The following is a 15,607-nucleotide window of genomic DNA, read 5'->3' as shown; positions in this document are numbered from 1 at the left end:
CACACCTAGAGAGAGAGACATGCACTCACCGTGATTTTGTCGAGCTTCACTTATATCCTTTGGTAGACAATTCAGCTCACATGTGCTTCACTTATATCTTTTGAGCTAGTTGATTTTGCTCTTTGTGCTTCAGTTATATCTTTTAGAGCACGACGGTGCATGGCTTGGTAGTTGATCTATAATATGAAAGTAGTCTCAAAAGGGGTAGTTATCCAAAGGGATACGAAAACTTCCACCTTCATGTGCATTGAATAGTTAGAGAAGTTTGATTCATCTTAACTAGTTTTGAGTTGTGGTTATGGTAATATTGAAGTTATGCTAGTAAGGTGTTGTGGATCTAGAAATACTTGTGTTGAAGTTAGTGATTCCCGTAGCATGCACGTATGGTGAACCGCTATGTGATGAAGTCTGAGCATGATTAGTCTATTGATTGTCATCCTTCGTGTGGCGGTCGGGATCGTGCGATGGTTTATACCTACCAACCCTTCCTGTAGGAGTATGCGTTGAATGCTTTGTTTCGATTACTAATAAAACTTTTGCAACAAGTATATGAGTTCTTCATGACTAATGTTGAGTCCATGGTTTAGATGCACTTTCACCTTCCACCATCACTATCTTCTTTAGTGCCGTGCAACTTTCACCGGTGCACAAAACCCACCGTTGGCCTCCCTCAAAACAGCCACCATACCTACCTACTATGGCTTTTTCAAAGTCATTCCGAAATATATTGCCATGCCACTACCACCATGACATGTGCCACCACGTCTACATTGCCATTGCATGATCGTAAGATAGCTAGCATGATGTTTCCATTAATGTCCATGTCATGCTAGATCATTATCACGGTACACTACCGAAGGCATTCCATATAGAGTCATCATTGCTCTAAGTTTTGAGTTTTAAGTGTGATGATCATCATTGATGGAGCATTGTCCCATGTGAGGAAATAAAAGAGGCCAAAGATGCCCACAAAAAAAAAGAGGCCAAAGAGCCCATCCAAAAAAATGAGAGAAAAAGAGAGAAGGGACAATGCTACCACCTTTCCACACTTGTGCATATTAAGCACCATGATCTTCATGATTGAGAGTCTCTCGTTTTGTCACCACCATATAGCTAGTGGGAAATTTTCATTATATAACTTGGCTTGTATATTCCAATGATAGGCTTCCTCATAATTGCCTTAGGTCTTCGTGAGCAAGCAAATTGGATGCACACCCACTAGTTTTCTTTAAGAGCTTTCACATACTCTTAGCTCTAGTGCATCATTTGTATGGCAATCCCTACTCATTCACGTTGATATCTATTGATGAGCATCTCCACAGCTCATTGATATGCCTAGTCAATGTGATCATCTTCTCCTTGTGTTTGTCTTGCAACCTCCACCACACTCCACACCACTTATAGTGCTAAAACCATGGCTCACGCTCATGTATTGCGTGAGAGTTGAAAAAGTTTAAGAAAATAAAGCTGTGAAAACAATTACTTGGCCAATACCGGGGTTGTGCATGATTTAAATTCGTTGTGCAATGATGATAGAGCATAGCCAGACTATATGATTTTGTAGGGATAACTTTCTTTTGGCCTTGTTATTTTGAAAGTTCATGATTACATTGCTAGTTTTCTTGAATTATTATTATCTCCACGTCAATAGCAAACTATTGTTTTGAATCTAATGGATCTGAACATTCACGTCACATAAGAGGCGTTACAAAGGACATCTATGTTAGACAGCATGAAAGCATCAAAAATTCATTCTTTATCACTTCCCTACTCGAGGACGAGCAGGAGTTAAACTTGGGGATGCTTGATACGTCTCAAACGTATGTATAATTTTTGTAGGGATCGAAAATGAATGGATAAATAGCTAGCTAGATCTAGTTGTTGGGAGGAGAGATGACTCTAGCTAACTAATGGAGAGGGAGAGAGATGATCTATCTAGATCTATATGTATGGAAGGAAGGAGAGACAAATAAATATAGAAGATAGAGCTAGAGGCCATTTATGGAGGAGAATTATGATGGATGGGGCATTAATGGGAAGAGAAGAGAGGTAGAAGAAAGAGAGAAGAAGGGCAATAATGGTGGAGAAGTAACTTAGAGAGGGGATATGAGAAAGGAGGGGAGAGGGCAAAGGGGGGGTGTGGATGGAAAGGTGGGACCAGCCATGATTAGCGGTAGCGCTAGATTCCTCAGGGCACTACCGCTATGGGCCGTAGTAGTAGGGCTTGTCAGGAGCATCGCTACTACTAAGTGGGGTCCAATAGCAATAGTGGTGTTCTAGCAGTACGCGATACTGCTAAAATCTTAACAGTTGCACTGTATTTTGGGCCGTGCTGCTACTGCAGATAGCGTCGGTGGGTTTGTTGGGTCTCACTTAACAGTAGGGTCCTTAAAATTTTCAACGCTACTCCTAAGGCATGGCATGCATCGATCCTGGGCTAGCATGCCATGCCTCAGATGCAACCTTGGGTGGGGAGAAAAATAAATGAAATCCATGGGTGCCCAGTTAGTGTGCAGAGTAGACAAGATAGTGGTTGCCCTTCCCTAATGGCTAGCTAGCTCCAGCATGCATTTGCATCGATACTGGCGAACTTAATTAGAGGACTGCGCGTTTGGGGTTTAGTTAAAAAAAAAGTGTATTAAGCAAGCAAGCAAGCATGAGGAAACACACCATCTTGTCGATTCGTGCTTGGCAACCTGCTTTGCCGGTTGTTAAACTTATCTCCCTGTAACCCTGTTTGCAAAGCTAGGGGCGGTGCATTGTTTTACTACAGCTAGCAGTGAGACAAAGTGATGCTGGTCGACTTCCCATTGACTCGAAACGGATAGTGTTACCGTTGGATCCAATTGATGCGCCACCCAATCCAATCGCAAGGAGGAGGAGAAGCAACGCTGAGCAGGAAGGCAAAAGCAAGGTTACTCTTCTTCTCTCTAGTCTACTAAAATTATACGTACTACTTAATAGATCTCTGTTTTCTTTTCTCTTGTAGGAATAGGAGTATACATGGTCTGTTTGGAACTTTGGCTCCCGAGGTCAAATCATTATCATTTTATTTTTGCTGCACTTCTTCTTTTATTTTCCACCAGAGATATTAGGGCATCTCCAACGACTGACCGTCCAAAACAGATACTACTATATTTATTCATGGACAGGTCCGGATCAGTCCGTCGACAGGAATGTAGAATCTGGCATCCCCTAAACGTCTGGTCAATTTGAATTTCAAATGCGTACGTAGCAATAACGCCTGCCCCAGATCATGGCCTCTTGGATGATGTACCATTGATGGACGAACGACTTTGTCCTACTCCGGCTGGCCGGTGTACGTGCCCGGCTGCTAGATGTACATGTCCGGCTGGGTGTGTGTGTCGGACTCTGTGGACGTGCCTGATTGCTGGCCGTGCACCTCTGGCTCAGAGTCATCCAGCTGCCCGTCCTCAAAACAGCCCCCGCCTCCTCCTTCGTCGTGCATCATGCCCATCATCTTCCTATTCGCGTCATCGTACACCGGTTGAGACATACCAGTAAACACCAGAGAGAGGGCGGGCTGCGCACCAGGGCTTGTGGTGTGGCCGCCCTCCCTCTCATCCCATATATATATAGGGTGGAGGGGGGAGGTGCGCTGGCCCTAGGGCCTCCTCCAAGGAGGGGCAGCGACCAAGGGGGGCAACTTGGCCCTCAAGCCAAGTGGGCCGCCCCCCTCTAGGGTTTCCCCCAAACCCTAGGGCGCCTTGGGCCTTGGGAGGTTGGGCGCCCAGCCCACCAGGGGCTGGTGCGCCACCTCTCTTAGCCCATGGGGTCCTCCGGGACAGGTGGACCTCCCCGGTGGAACCCCTTCCGGCACTCCCGACAAAAACCGACAAGTCCAGAAACAATTCCGAAACCCGAATATCAACTTCCCATATATGAATCTTTACGTCCGGACCATTCCGGAGCTCCTCGTCAATTCCGAGAGCAGAGGCCATTACAGCAGAGTATCCAATCCCCCAAAATGTTGTTGAGGAGGATAGACGTATGACATGTAGAGATTGTTAGAATTGTGTCGAATATTGTGTACAAGGTAGGTTACAGTTAGACTTATAGTTGTACTAAACGGATTTATGTTCTAATAGGATACTTGTACCCTTGGCCTCTTATGTAATGAGAGGGTAGACACACAATGTAACTTATGCCAACATAATAGCACAAGCACGCAGGGGGAGCCGGCTCCCGGGCGGCTGGGGTGCAGTATTATGACAGTGTCATGGAAAGGAGCACCCGTAGTCAGGCCCCGGGGATGTAACCATATCGACGAACCTTCTTAACAAATCTTGGTGTCATGATTGTGTGATTGATTGGTCCTTAAATGATCAACTCAGCGCCCCAGATTTATTTTAACAAGTTATATCATGAGCTAGGCTTATCAAGGTCTTGGATTGTTGATTTAGAGGAAGAAGAGGCATGTGCGGGCTAGACGTGCAGCGATCACGGATTGATCAGGCGGCGGCACAACGCGCCCAGGCAGGCATCGAGTGAAGTTTAAAATAAACCCTGACGTCGTAGAGGTCGACTGAAATGAACCCTCACCTTTAAATCTCTGAAATTGATACCCTGTATTTGCAGATCCCAGTCAATCCGAAACCTGTGTGAGTAAAATCTTGTTTGTTGTAATAGGAAAGTCGCGATCCCAGCCGGGATTGACTCCTACAATAACTTACAACATGGACCCACCTGTCATTTTTTGTTAAGAGGGTCACCCCGGGCCTTTGCATCCACCTGTCATATACATCTCCTTTCCCAATCTCTTCCTCGTGAATTCACTCCCAAACCGATCTTGGGCTCGCCTTGGGATGATGTCCTGATGTGTGATGAGTATGTCGTACAGGGTCAGGTCGGGTCGCCTTGTTGGTGCCTGCATGAATAGATCAAACCAGCCCTTTACGTCTGTGTTTTTCAGGGGCGCTTCAATCTTCATTCAGTGGTCGTCGATATCGTCATGCATACAGTAGAAGTTTCGGTCGGTGTGGGAGGCAGCCATGGCGACCTGTTTTGTTCAAGTCAGTGACTCAGTGTTGCGTCAAAGAGAAGTAAGAGCAGCGCTGCGGCAAGATGGGGTCCTTGACTTTGCGGAAGCAAGCGTGGCGGAAGAAGCAGGGCTGCAGGCGGCGGAGTCATGTGTACACGTATCGGAAACCAGTTTGATCAGAGTCCATCAACGAGTGGATATTATGTTGGAGGTAGGAACACAAGGCTTAATTGAAGAGCTTCATAGTGCAATTATGAACCAAGATGGGACGAAATTCGGATGGGTTTGCTGGCAGATTCATGTTTAGGGAGAAGCACAAGAATGGAACAGTTAATGCCAGTGAGATCAGTAGATCCAGAGAAGAAATAGCGGGAAACTGGCTCAATGTCATCAATGACAATGCCCCAAAACTTGACGTAAAAAGGCCAGGCCAAAACCATCGGGGTTGGAGAGCTTGTTCATATCCAGAAAAACATTGTGAATCTCCCTAGAGGTGAAAGAGGACGAGCGGTCAGCCGGGAGAGGAGCCGCGTCAGAGTACAGGTCGTCAAAGAGAGAAACCCCAATGCCACGGCGAGGTAGTGCCAAGAAGCAACTTGTAATACTCCCGGAGCGCGAACGCCTGTTAGAATAAATTCGAGGCACGCGGTCGATCCATCGAAAAACAAGCAATCACAACACGATGACGACACCGAGATTTGTTAATGAGGTTCGGCGAACTCGCCTACTCCCCGGGGCAATGACTACGGGCGCTCCTCCCCGAGATACCGCAACACCGATCACCCGGGCACCGGCACAAGCTGCCGGCTCCCTCCTTGCGATCCTGTCACTATCTAGTCGTCATAGGTTACAATGTGGGATGCCTCCGCATATATAAGAGGCCAAGGGTACGACGTGTCCAACTACGACACTACATGTATCCTACCCATACTACAACACCAAGCCCATATGTAATCCAACTCGTACACAATATTCGACACAACTCTAACAAACTCCACCTTGACGAATATTCTTCTCCACTTTGAATTTGTCCATGCGTCAAACTTTCATGTACTCCGCACTTGCGTTGTCTTCTTCGTAGCTTACCGAGAACTACCCGACGAGTCTGCCTTAGACCCGCCGCCTCCGTGGGATCCCGATGCTACTCCTGGAACTCCAGTCTCCGTGACTCCACCTGCAATAGTGGTTCCTTGCAGCTTGTAAAGATGCGAAGCCGTCCTCTCTCCAATCATCACGGTCACCTCATCTTCCATGATTTCCATGGTATTCTTATCCCGATCACAACGGAATACCATACCATCATCATGAAGAACTCCAAGCGAAATTAGATTTCTCCTTAGCCCCGGAACATGCCTGACTCCCCGAAGCATCCGCTCAACTCCGTCAAACATCTTGATTTTGATGTCACCTACTCCAGCAACACGATAACCAGTGTCATCGCCCATATAGGCTAAACCAAAATCACCATACTTGTACAAAGAGAATCACTCCTTGTTGGGAGTCGCATGAAAAGTGCAAGCTGAATCCAACATCCCCGCTTCACTTTTGATTGACCGCTTGTCTGATACTACAAGGGCATCACTACTGTTGTCTGACTCATCACCATGAATTGCCATATTAGCACTTGACCCACCATTGAGCTCTGGATAGTCCTTTTTAATATACCCCCTCTGCTTACACTTGTGACACTATATTTTCTTTTTCTTTTTCTTTTTCTTGTTCTTCCGTGCCTCATATCCCTTCCGCCACTCTTCACCCTTGACTAGCAAACCTTCACCATGAGAGACTTCCACCACATTCTTCTTTCTCATATGATAATATAGCAAGGCCGCAGTAATATCCTCATTCTTGACGGTCTCCTTGCCGTGCGTCAAAGTAGTGATCAAATGGTCATAGGATGGTGGCAATGAACAAAGAAGCAGAATTGCCCTATCCTCGTCGTCAATCGTTGCACCCAAACGTGCTAGATCCGTCACGACTTGATTAAAGGCGTTCATATACTCCACAAGATCCGACCCCTCCTGCATTTCATACCATACAACTTTTGCTTCAGATACACCTTGATCGTCGCAATCTTGGACATAAATTGACTCTCCAGCTTCTCTCAGATCTTCTTCGGCGAATTCTCATCCATCACATGATAAATAACCTGGTCCGACAGACACAACCGTATAGTTCCGGCTGTCCTCAACTGTAACTCCTCCCAGTCCTCAGCCTCCATCTTAACTGGCTTGGCTTCCTGCAACAACGCCTTCAAGCATCCCTGTTGTGCCAACAAATCTTTCACCCTTGTCTGCCATAACCCAAAGCTTCCAGTCCCGTCGGACTTCTCCACCTCAAACCTGTTACCCACCGGCGCCTTGGTTCTTTGTACGTTTGACTGTGTGAAAAAATACCCAAGTTATCCCGCGATGCCGAAGTACACTAGCAAAACACACGTGGTCTCGCCTTCGTGCACTAGTAGCAATCCACCAAAATAAATTGGCCTTCCACGTGATCTACTCGTAAGCACAAATTTGGACCCTTGATGCTAATTGCTTTGCCAAAACCTGATGCTTTCCAATGTACTACTGTGTATCAATGGACTTTTTTCTTTTGCCGATTGATCTGCTGTTACCTCGTCACGTCTCGTGCCCGGACATTGTGGCTATGGGGCTGTTTGGTTCCTAGTCACACCTTGCCACACTTTGCCACAACTTACCTTAGGCAAGTTTGACCAAGTTAGGTGGGTGTTTGGTTCTAGCCACACCTAAGGCAAGCATTTTTTAATGAGTACTAAACCCCACATGTCATAGACACAAAAAGTGTGGCAAGATTCCCTTAGGCAAGCCAATGTGTGGCTAACAATTTGAGCAGCTCAAGTAAGGCAAGTGTGGCAAGTGCGGCAAAAATAATGTGGTAAGATATGACAAAGATAGTCACAATCCAAACAACCCCTATATATATATAATAGCAGCCCCTATATATATAATAGCGCGCCTCCAGGTTTCCGTGTCCAACACGAGGTTGTCCAGGACTCAGTCCTGTGCACTTTTGCTTCCAAACAAAAACCCGGTTACCATGGTGTGTCTGATTGCTTCTGCACCAAGAGATCGAGTCCACGCCCAGCTGCCCGTGCATGCATCCTTCTGTTGCTCGGGCTGCCTCAGGCCATGTCTCGTGCTCGTCGACGCATACGTGAAATGAAGCAATTTCTTTCCGATCTTGCCGACGCCCGATTCTTCCACGACATCTCCACCACTGGATCAATCCAACAACAACCTCATAACCTAGCTCATGATACCATTTTTGGAATAAATTCGAGGTACGTGGTCGATCCACCAAGGAACAAGCAATTATAACACGATGACGACATCAAGATTTGTTAATGAGGTTCGGCGAACTCGCCTACTCCCCGGGGCAATGACTACGGGCGCTCCTCCCCGAGATACCGCAACATCGGTCACCCGGGCGCAGGCACAAGCCGCTGGCTCCTCCTTGCGATCCTGTCGCTATCTAGTCGTCATAGGTTACAACGTGGGGTGTCTCCTTATATATAAAAGGCCAAGGGTACGACGTGTACGACTACGACACTACATGTATCCTATCCACACTACAACACCAAGTCCATATGTAACCCAACTCGTACACAATATTCGACACGACTCTAACAACGCCTTGTCAGTATGCGAGGTAAGATCAGCACCATGGACTGAGAGGACAGGGGTGCGGTTTTTCCTGAACCAGGATGAAGCAGAGACTTGGAAAAAGCATGGAGTTTTCATCGCCCCCCAAGGCGCAGCGGATCTTAGGATGGAGTTTCAGTAGAGGACATGCTCTGTGATGGAGACACGGAGAGCATCCATGCCGAAGCATGTCTTTTGGTAGACTTATAGTTGAATGATGATGTTCATAAGGTCTACATTTCTTTGGAAAAAGCAGCTAAGAAAGATATGTTATCAATAATATAACAGTTCAGACGAATAATAACATGCAGATGATAATGCCGTTCAGGTCTTCATTCTCCGAATTAGCGGTAGACTGAGATCTTGTATGCTCCTTTGCACTTGCATGAACACAGGAATAAGTTAGTGTATTAAGTCACAACGCGGAATATGTGTATTGTAATAACATCGAGAAAAAACTTTCTTCCCGAAATACAGTTGTGAATTACAAGAATGCCGAAGCTGACGGGTTAACGACAATACGCCTTGCAAGAAAAGATATTCCCCCCACAAACTGATCTATGCATGGGTCTTACCATTTCCTTTATGCAAGCGAAAGCTAGGACAACAATTTCTGCTCCGCCATATTGATTATCAATTTATTTATAGCACCTGAATACAAAGACTTAATCACCGACCTGGACTAGTATTCCTAGAACCAGATTTAATTATCTCATCTGGTCTTTCTTCTAGAATCTCATTTGTGCTTGTTATTTCGGTCTCGGTGCTTTCATCAGCATAGGAGCCAGAATCCGCTAATTGCACGTCAATTATAGGATTGCTTGGATGATTACTAATTACGCCAGTCCTCGAGACATACTCCAGATCAGCAGCTGCACCCCCAAATTTTGTGAAGATCTCTCTAAGGCCTGGCATATAATCGATGCTGATTAATGCCGTACCATGTCCATATGTTTTCCACTGGGGATGGTTTGAACAGAGAATAAGTTGTTGGTCCATTGGGGGGATTATATTGAAAACTAGCTTGAGCTTCCAGAGATTAGGCATTGCATCCGCCTCAAATTTTACGCAAGCTATACCTCGCATGAATGTAAACTTGAAGTACTTGAGAACTGAGAACCCAGCCGTATCAAAGATGATATTGTCATCAGGCGGCGTTTGCACATACAGCGATAGAGCAGTCAGGGCAGGCAATCCTCTGAGAATATCGACAGAATTCATCATCAGTTCCCTCACTGCAATCTTCAAAATGCATAGGTTGCCAAGTTTACCAACCCACAGAGGTACCTGTGAGAAAATGCAGCTGCTGTGCGGGGAGAATTCAAATCTCTGGAGAAGGGGGGGAGGTTCCATGCAATCCCATAAAATGTTTGATTTTGAAGCTGCGGTATTTATAACCGATGAGGCATGAGCCACTGCGATAGTTTTCAGGTTGCCATGACCTCCGAGTAAAGAACCCAGAGCTTCTATGTTTTTCGCCACATGCTGGAAAGTAGACAGTGAAGAAATGGTAAGATGAAGCTCCTGCAGGTTGTTTAGCTTGCCAATGCTCATTAAACTGGGGGACCTTATTCTGTCTATCCCATCCAGGAGATCTCTCTGGACAGGAAGACTCAGGTGCAGGTGCAGCAAGCGTGGGAAATTGACATCCCATGGAACAGGAGCAAGTCTTGCATCTGTAATATCCAGTGTTCCCAGGTACTGTAGCACATGGCTCGGTAGTTTGACGCAGACATCACATGCAATCTTCAAATATCTCAGTTGAAACATTTCTGAAATCCCAGTGAGGTCTGCTATATCATCATCATGGCAGCCTTGACCAGATAGTTGAAGGTTTAGGACACGAACAAGTTTAAATTCTGTAAGACAAGGCATAGACTCAAGCAATCCAGAAAATCGAACTGACCGAACTTGCGAGTTTCTGATGTTTGTTGGTGTCTTGGCATACCTTGCGTCCCCAAAGACAAGCGAGAGTCGACGGACTTTGTGAGAAAGTGACACATTCTTTCGACATCTATAGTCTATTGCCACGATGAAATTCTCTTCTGCAGACTTGTGCGCAATAAGGTCATGTATCATGCCATGCACTTGACAGGACAACACCTCCTTGTTGTAGCTGACAGATATCGGCTGGATGAAGCTTCTTCCAATAAGTTGATAGAGATAGCTTTCTGCAACTTTCTCGATGTCTTGCCCTTCTATTGCATAAATCAGACCTTCGGCCACCCATTGCTTCACCAAATCGTCCTTTAAGAATGTGTAGCCCTCTGGGTACATATTAAGGTAGAGCAGGCATGTCTTCAAGTAACGAGGAAGATTATTGTAGCTCAGATTCAGTGCTTGTCTAGTTCTTTCAGAAGTAGGCACTGCAGAGAAACAAGAGATTAAAGACTGATGGATGTATGTGAAGAGATCATTTGACATGACAGGCTGGCTTCGTAGAAGACTAGCTATGCAGATTGTGGCTAGCGGCAAACCATCACATATTTCAGTAATTTCATCACAAACTTGTTTCAGTTCATCAGGACAATCACTTTCAGAGCCAAAGAGTCTGTTAAAAAATAGCTTTTTTGAGTGATCATCATCCAGAGGTTGCATTTCAAAGACATGCTCCGACTGATAACAACAGCAAGCTATTGCTACGTTTTCAATCTGTGTAGTTGTTACTATTCTGCTGCCTTGACTACCCTTGGGGAAAGCTTGATTAATTAAATCCCATACTGATGTTTCCCACAAATCATCAATAATAATCAGATACCTGCAACATGCCAAAATTGAGGGGGCATACTAATTAGGGTTTTATGGCGACATTCCGTAGAAGGAAAAACAGTAGTACCTTTTGTTTTGTAGGTATTTCTTGATACTATCAATGAGGTCAGTCTCCCTAAAATCCCATGGGTGGTCCGGAAGCTGGAGTTGCGAGAAAATGTCACAGAAAATCCTCTTCATATCGGGTTTCTTCGACACCCGAACGAAAGCACAACAATGATATTGCTTCCCAATTCTGCTGTACAACACGTTGGCAAGTGTAGTTTTACCCAGACATGAAGGTCCAAGAATAGATACCACCTTGAGCTGCTGATCCGCCCCAACGTCATCCACCAATGAATTGATAAACTTACTCATCCAGCCATCGATCACGATGTGCGATGCTTCTTCATCATACTGTGTTGGAATTGGCAGCGTAGGGCCAACGGGCACAAGCCTACGCTTCAACGTGCTGTAAGAAAGGAGATTGTATCTCTGGTGCCGTTCAATTGCCTCAAGGACATACATCCTGAATTCTGATAGCGTTTCCGCAATGCTAACAACCTGAGTCTTGGGAGTCTTGGCATAAACCAAGAATTTGAGGCAGAATCTGAATTTGAGGTTGGACCTTGTGGTCTTGATGTTGTTGGGAACAAGGGATGGATTCTCAGGCCCCACAAATATTAAGCTGTCAATGTAATCCTCCATGTCATAAGACAGATTACGTGCCTCATTCATCCAGCAATTGGCCGCCAGGGGAGGGTCCTCCACCTCTGACAGCTGATCAAGGTAGGAGCCCATCTTTTGAACGTCATCTTTGAGGAGGCCTATCCCGTCCTCGACCCTCTTGAACCTCTTGGAGTTGGAGCATCGTTGTAAAAGAGGAGCTTGCAGCAGCATATCCAGCTTCCCAACAAGGGGTCTCATGGCGCCCATTGAAGCACTGATTGGGGCCCCAATCTCTCTGTCTCGGATCGAAACATCTAAACATACACAAGCAAAGGTAAAACTAATCAACAAATAATGTGCGTTACATCAAGACCACAAGGGGAGAGATTAGAAGGTAAAGACCATCCTTACATCAAGTAAACACCATATATAAGAAGGGGAGAGATTAGAAGCTGTGTCCTCATTTTTCATTTTGCAGGAGAAACTGTAAGCAATTAATAATAGTACATCCTTTTTAGCTGTAAGCAGTCATTAGCAAGTCAAGTGAGATGAGCCTCATCTTGGGCTAACCTCTGGTAGAAGGACCTGGATCAGAGAAGGCGATGTTGTCCACTTGAGGAAATTCCTCGGCCTCCTCCTCCTCATCTTCCTCGTGCTTAGGAGGAGATGGTACCTCCACCTGCTGCTCAAGGAGAGGTTTGATCTGCACCTCCTCCTTCAACTCTCGCAGCATCAATCAATCAAGAATTAATCAGATCCCACTCTTCTCACAGCTAGCTCTGCCAAAGGTAGCCTGCATCAGATCGGGGCATGTGAGAAGCAGGGGGACAGAGTATTTGGGGGAATGCAATTAATTAACGCAAACAGATGCTAGAATAAAAAAATTAAAGAGATTCTCGATGGAGTGGACTGCACTGCACGAGGCTAAGAAATAAAGAGATTCTTAGTAGACTGTACAACTGCAAGAGGATAATAAATATAGTAATCCGCAGGGCCGGTTTGGCTCATGACTCGACTCGGGGATGTATAATTTAAATTGTACTCTCGACTAGATGTTTCGTTCTTTCGATATTATAATCTACTCCCTCCTTCGTTCCTAAATATAAGTCTTTAAGAGATTTCATTAAGTGACTATATACAAAGCAAAATTAATTAATCTATACTTTAAAATATGTCTATATACATTCGTATGTAGTCCACTAGTAAAATCTCTAAAAAGACTTATATTTTGAAACGGAGGGGTATGTTGGCTTCATCAGCTTTTGCTAATAAAGCTGTACCCATCTCCTGGCCTGGCCTTGATCCAGCCATTGCTGCTAACTAGGGTAGCTGTTATGGTCATGGCGCTTCGGAAGGAGCTCCTGAAGCCGATCGCAACTCAACTTCCCTATGCATCATGGTAAAAGTGATAACTGAGATGGAAATCCAAGAGGGATCTCTCCCGCGTCTCAAGTCCCTGGTATGTCTTAATTAAAGAGGTCGATCCATGATGGAGTGAGCGATCAAACAAAAAAGGAGTGAAAGTGTGACTCCGGATTTCCCAAGCTCTTGTTTTTCACGAAAGAACTGGTTGATGATGTTTAAAGTCTATAGGACGTCCATATCAAAGATTCTACAGATTTTATATTTACTAGTCGTCAACCCGTGCATTCGCACGGGCTAGTATATTCACAATACTAACTTTATACAAATTTAAATAATGAATATAATTAAGATGATATTAATTGACGGCTTTGCAGTTACTTTACCATTTTATTTCAGGGCCAAATATTTATTTATTTATTTATGGCATGCCACTGTTTTTCGTTTACCCGTTTGTGGCAGCACACACACCAATCGATTTAGATATTCGGTGTTAGAATTGTTCACAGCAGGTAAACTTGCATATAAAAGTTAGATTTAGTGTACTATTTGAAATGTGGCCGAACTCTAGGATATGCTGAAAACATTAATATATTTTTATCATGGGAAGTTTACTTGCTATTTTCTCCAGGGGCTAAAATAGGTGTCATATCCTTTGCTGAGTTTTCCGTTTATATCGATCGGATTGTTATATCAGTCCATCTCAGTCTGCATTTTAATTCGCCTATGTAGGTCCACTTCTTCTTGCTCGATAGTGTGGCCAATTCTAGAAAGCCATTTGAAGATCTTACTTACGGAAGATGTTTCAGTGGATTCCAAATCCAATCTTCTCTCTCTATATGAGCATAAGATTGAATAGGATAGTACTTTTGGAAACAAAGCTACTTTTGGAACTCTATGTTGTTGTGTCCATCTTTATCATGTTGCAAATCAGATGGGTGGAGGATGTCGTTCAGTGGTGAATATACATGAGTCATCTGGGAGAATTCTAGAATCTTAACTGGTATTTATTTTCCATATTATGTTTGACTCGGCAAAAGGTGGTTTGAAATCTATATTTTATGAGCATTGTCTTTCTATACTTGTCGTTATGTTCCTTTCATATATTTTTATACTTGTTTTGTTCTTTTAGGAATGTAAATTACACGGCATACGCACAAAATTAATTTTGGTCTTTCCTCAGTGTTAAGGGTTTATGTTATGGGAACATATTACATCGGCTAATTTCAAGCAGATGAAGGAATGAAAAGAGAAATATGATCACCGTACTATGTATATATACTACAGCAAGATACCTTGTAATTTATTCACTCTTTAGTTGCAACAGGATGCAAGTTTGTTAAACAAAGCATAACTAACAGTTCTCAAAGAAGTTGTTAGGGGAGAGCTTGTACAAACTTAGCAATCTATGTTTTTGAGAATATTAATCTTTTAAGAAGGACACGATGGGCAACAAAATGCAATCCAACTATTATACCTAACATTAACCATCGGTATCATAGCAATAATGTTATTTCCTCTCACGTTAAACATAGTTTTAATTCAAGATTATGATGCATTTACCAGGGAATGGTTTTTTATGTCTGGAACTGCAGTAAATTAAGACCAAATTGAGTTATCTTTCTATGTTTTTCTTGTCTATCCAATGATTGGATTGTTTGATTAAGTGGAAATTTATGGTAAAATTATCACCACCAGAACACCATAGAAATCACAAAACTATGGTTTGCACTGCAGGGTTGTTCTAGATATGTACAGCAAGTGTCATTTGAAACATCGACAATAGAATCATGGATTTTATTGCAGCAGGACAACTACAACATATCGTTTCTTCATACAAATTTTAGTTATCACACCTAATGACAGTACGTATGGCCAAAATTTCTGTCCTATAGAGGTTAGCCTGAATGTAAATTCTTGCCTAACAAAAATACTCCCTCCGTCCGGTGAAAATTTTACATACTGACATTTTAGGACAAATTATGAAGTGGAGTAAAAAATGCATTGGAAAGGTGCAAGCCATCATCTCCTCTTTAATTACCCAACCCCAGTGAACTAACCGCATGTAAAAATTAAGAAGACTATGTGTAAAATGTTATTGTTCTTGATTACCGTGTGATAAGAAAGAAGCGTTTTTTCTATTTTAAAGTGCATTCGAAAG

At 44.0% G+C, this 15,607-nt stretch overlaps 1 protein-coding gene across 1 annotated transcript; it reads right to left on the bottom strand.

Moving 5' to 3' along the window:
* Nucleotides 1-9,055: 9,055 nt before the first annotated feature.
* On the bottom strand, nucleotides 9,056-12,859 carry LOC123409737 (disease resistance protein RGA5-like). The gene is made up of 3 exons (XM_045102598.1): nucleotides 12,655-12,859; nucleotides 11,504-12,398; nucleotides 9,056-11,425 (listed from the first exon to the last, which is right to left on the bottom strand). The coding sequence occupies exons 1-3, from the start codon at nucleotides 12,815-12,817 to the stop codon at nucleotides 9,337-9,339; spliced, it is 3,147 nt and encodes a 1,048-aa protein (XP_044958533.1). The 5' UTR covers nucleotides 12,818-12,859; the 3' UTR covers nucleotides 9,056-9,336.
* Nucleotides 12,860-15,607: the final 2,748 nt, after the last annotated feature.

This window comes from Hordeum vulgare, chromosome 7H (genome assembly GCF_904849725.1).
Source record: "Hordeum vulgare subsp. vulgare chromosome 7H, MorexV3_pseudomolecules_assembly, whole genome shotgun sequence".
Lineage (NCBI taxonomy): Eukaryota > Viridiplantae > Streptophyta > Magnoliopsida > Poales > Poaceae > Hordeum > Hordeum vulgare.
The sequence above is the reverse complement of the archived record's forward strand: the minus strand, read 5'-3'. Positions and strand labels throughout refer to the sequence as shown.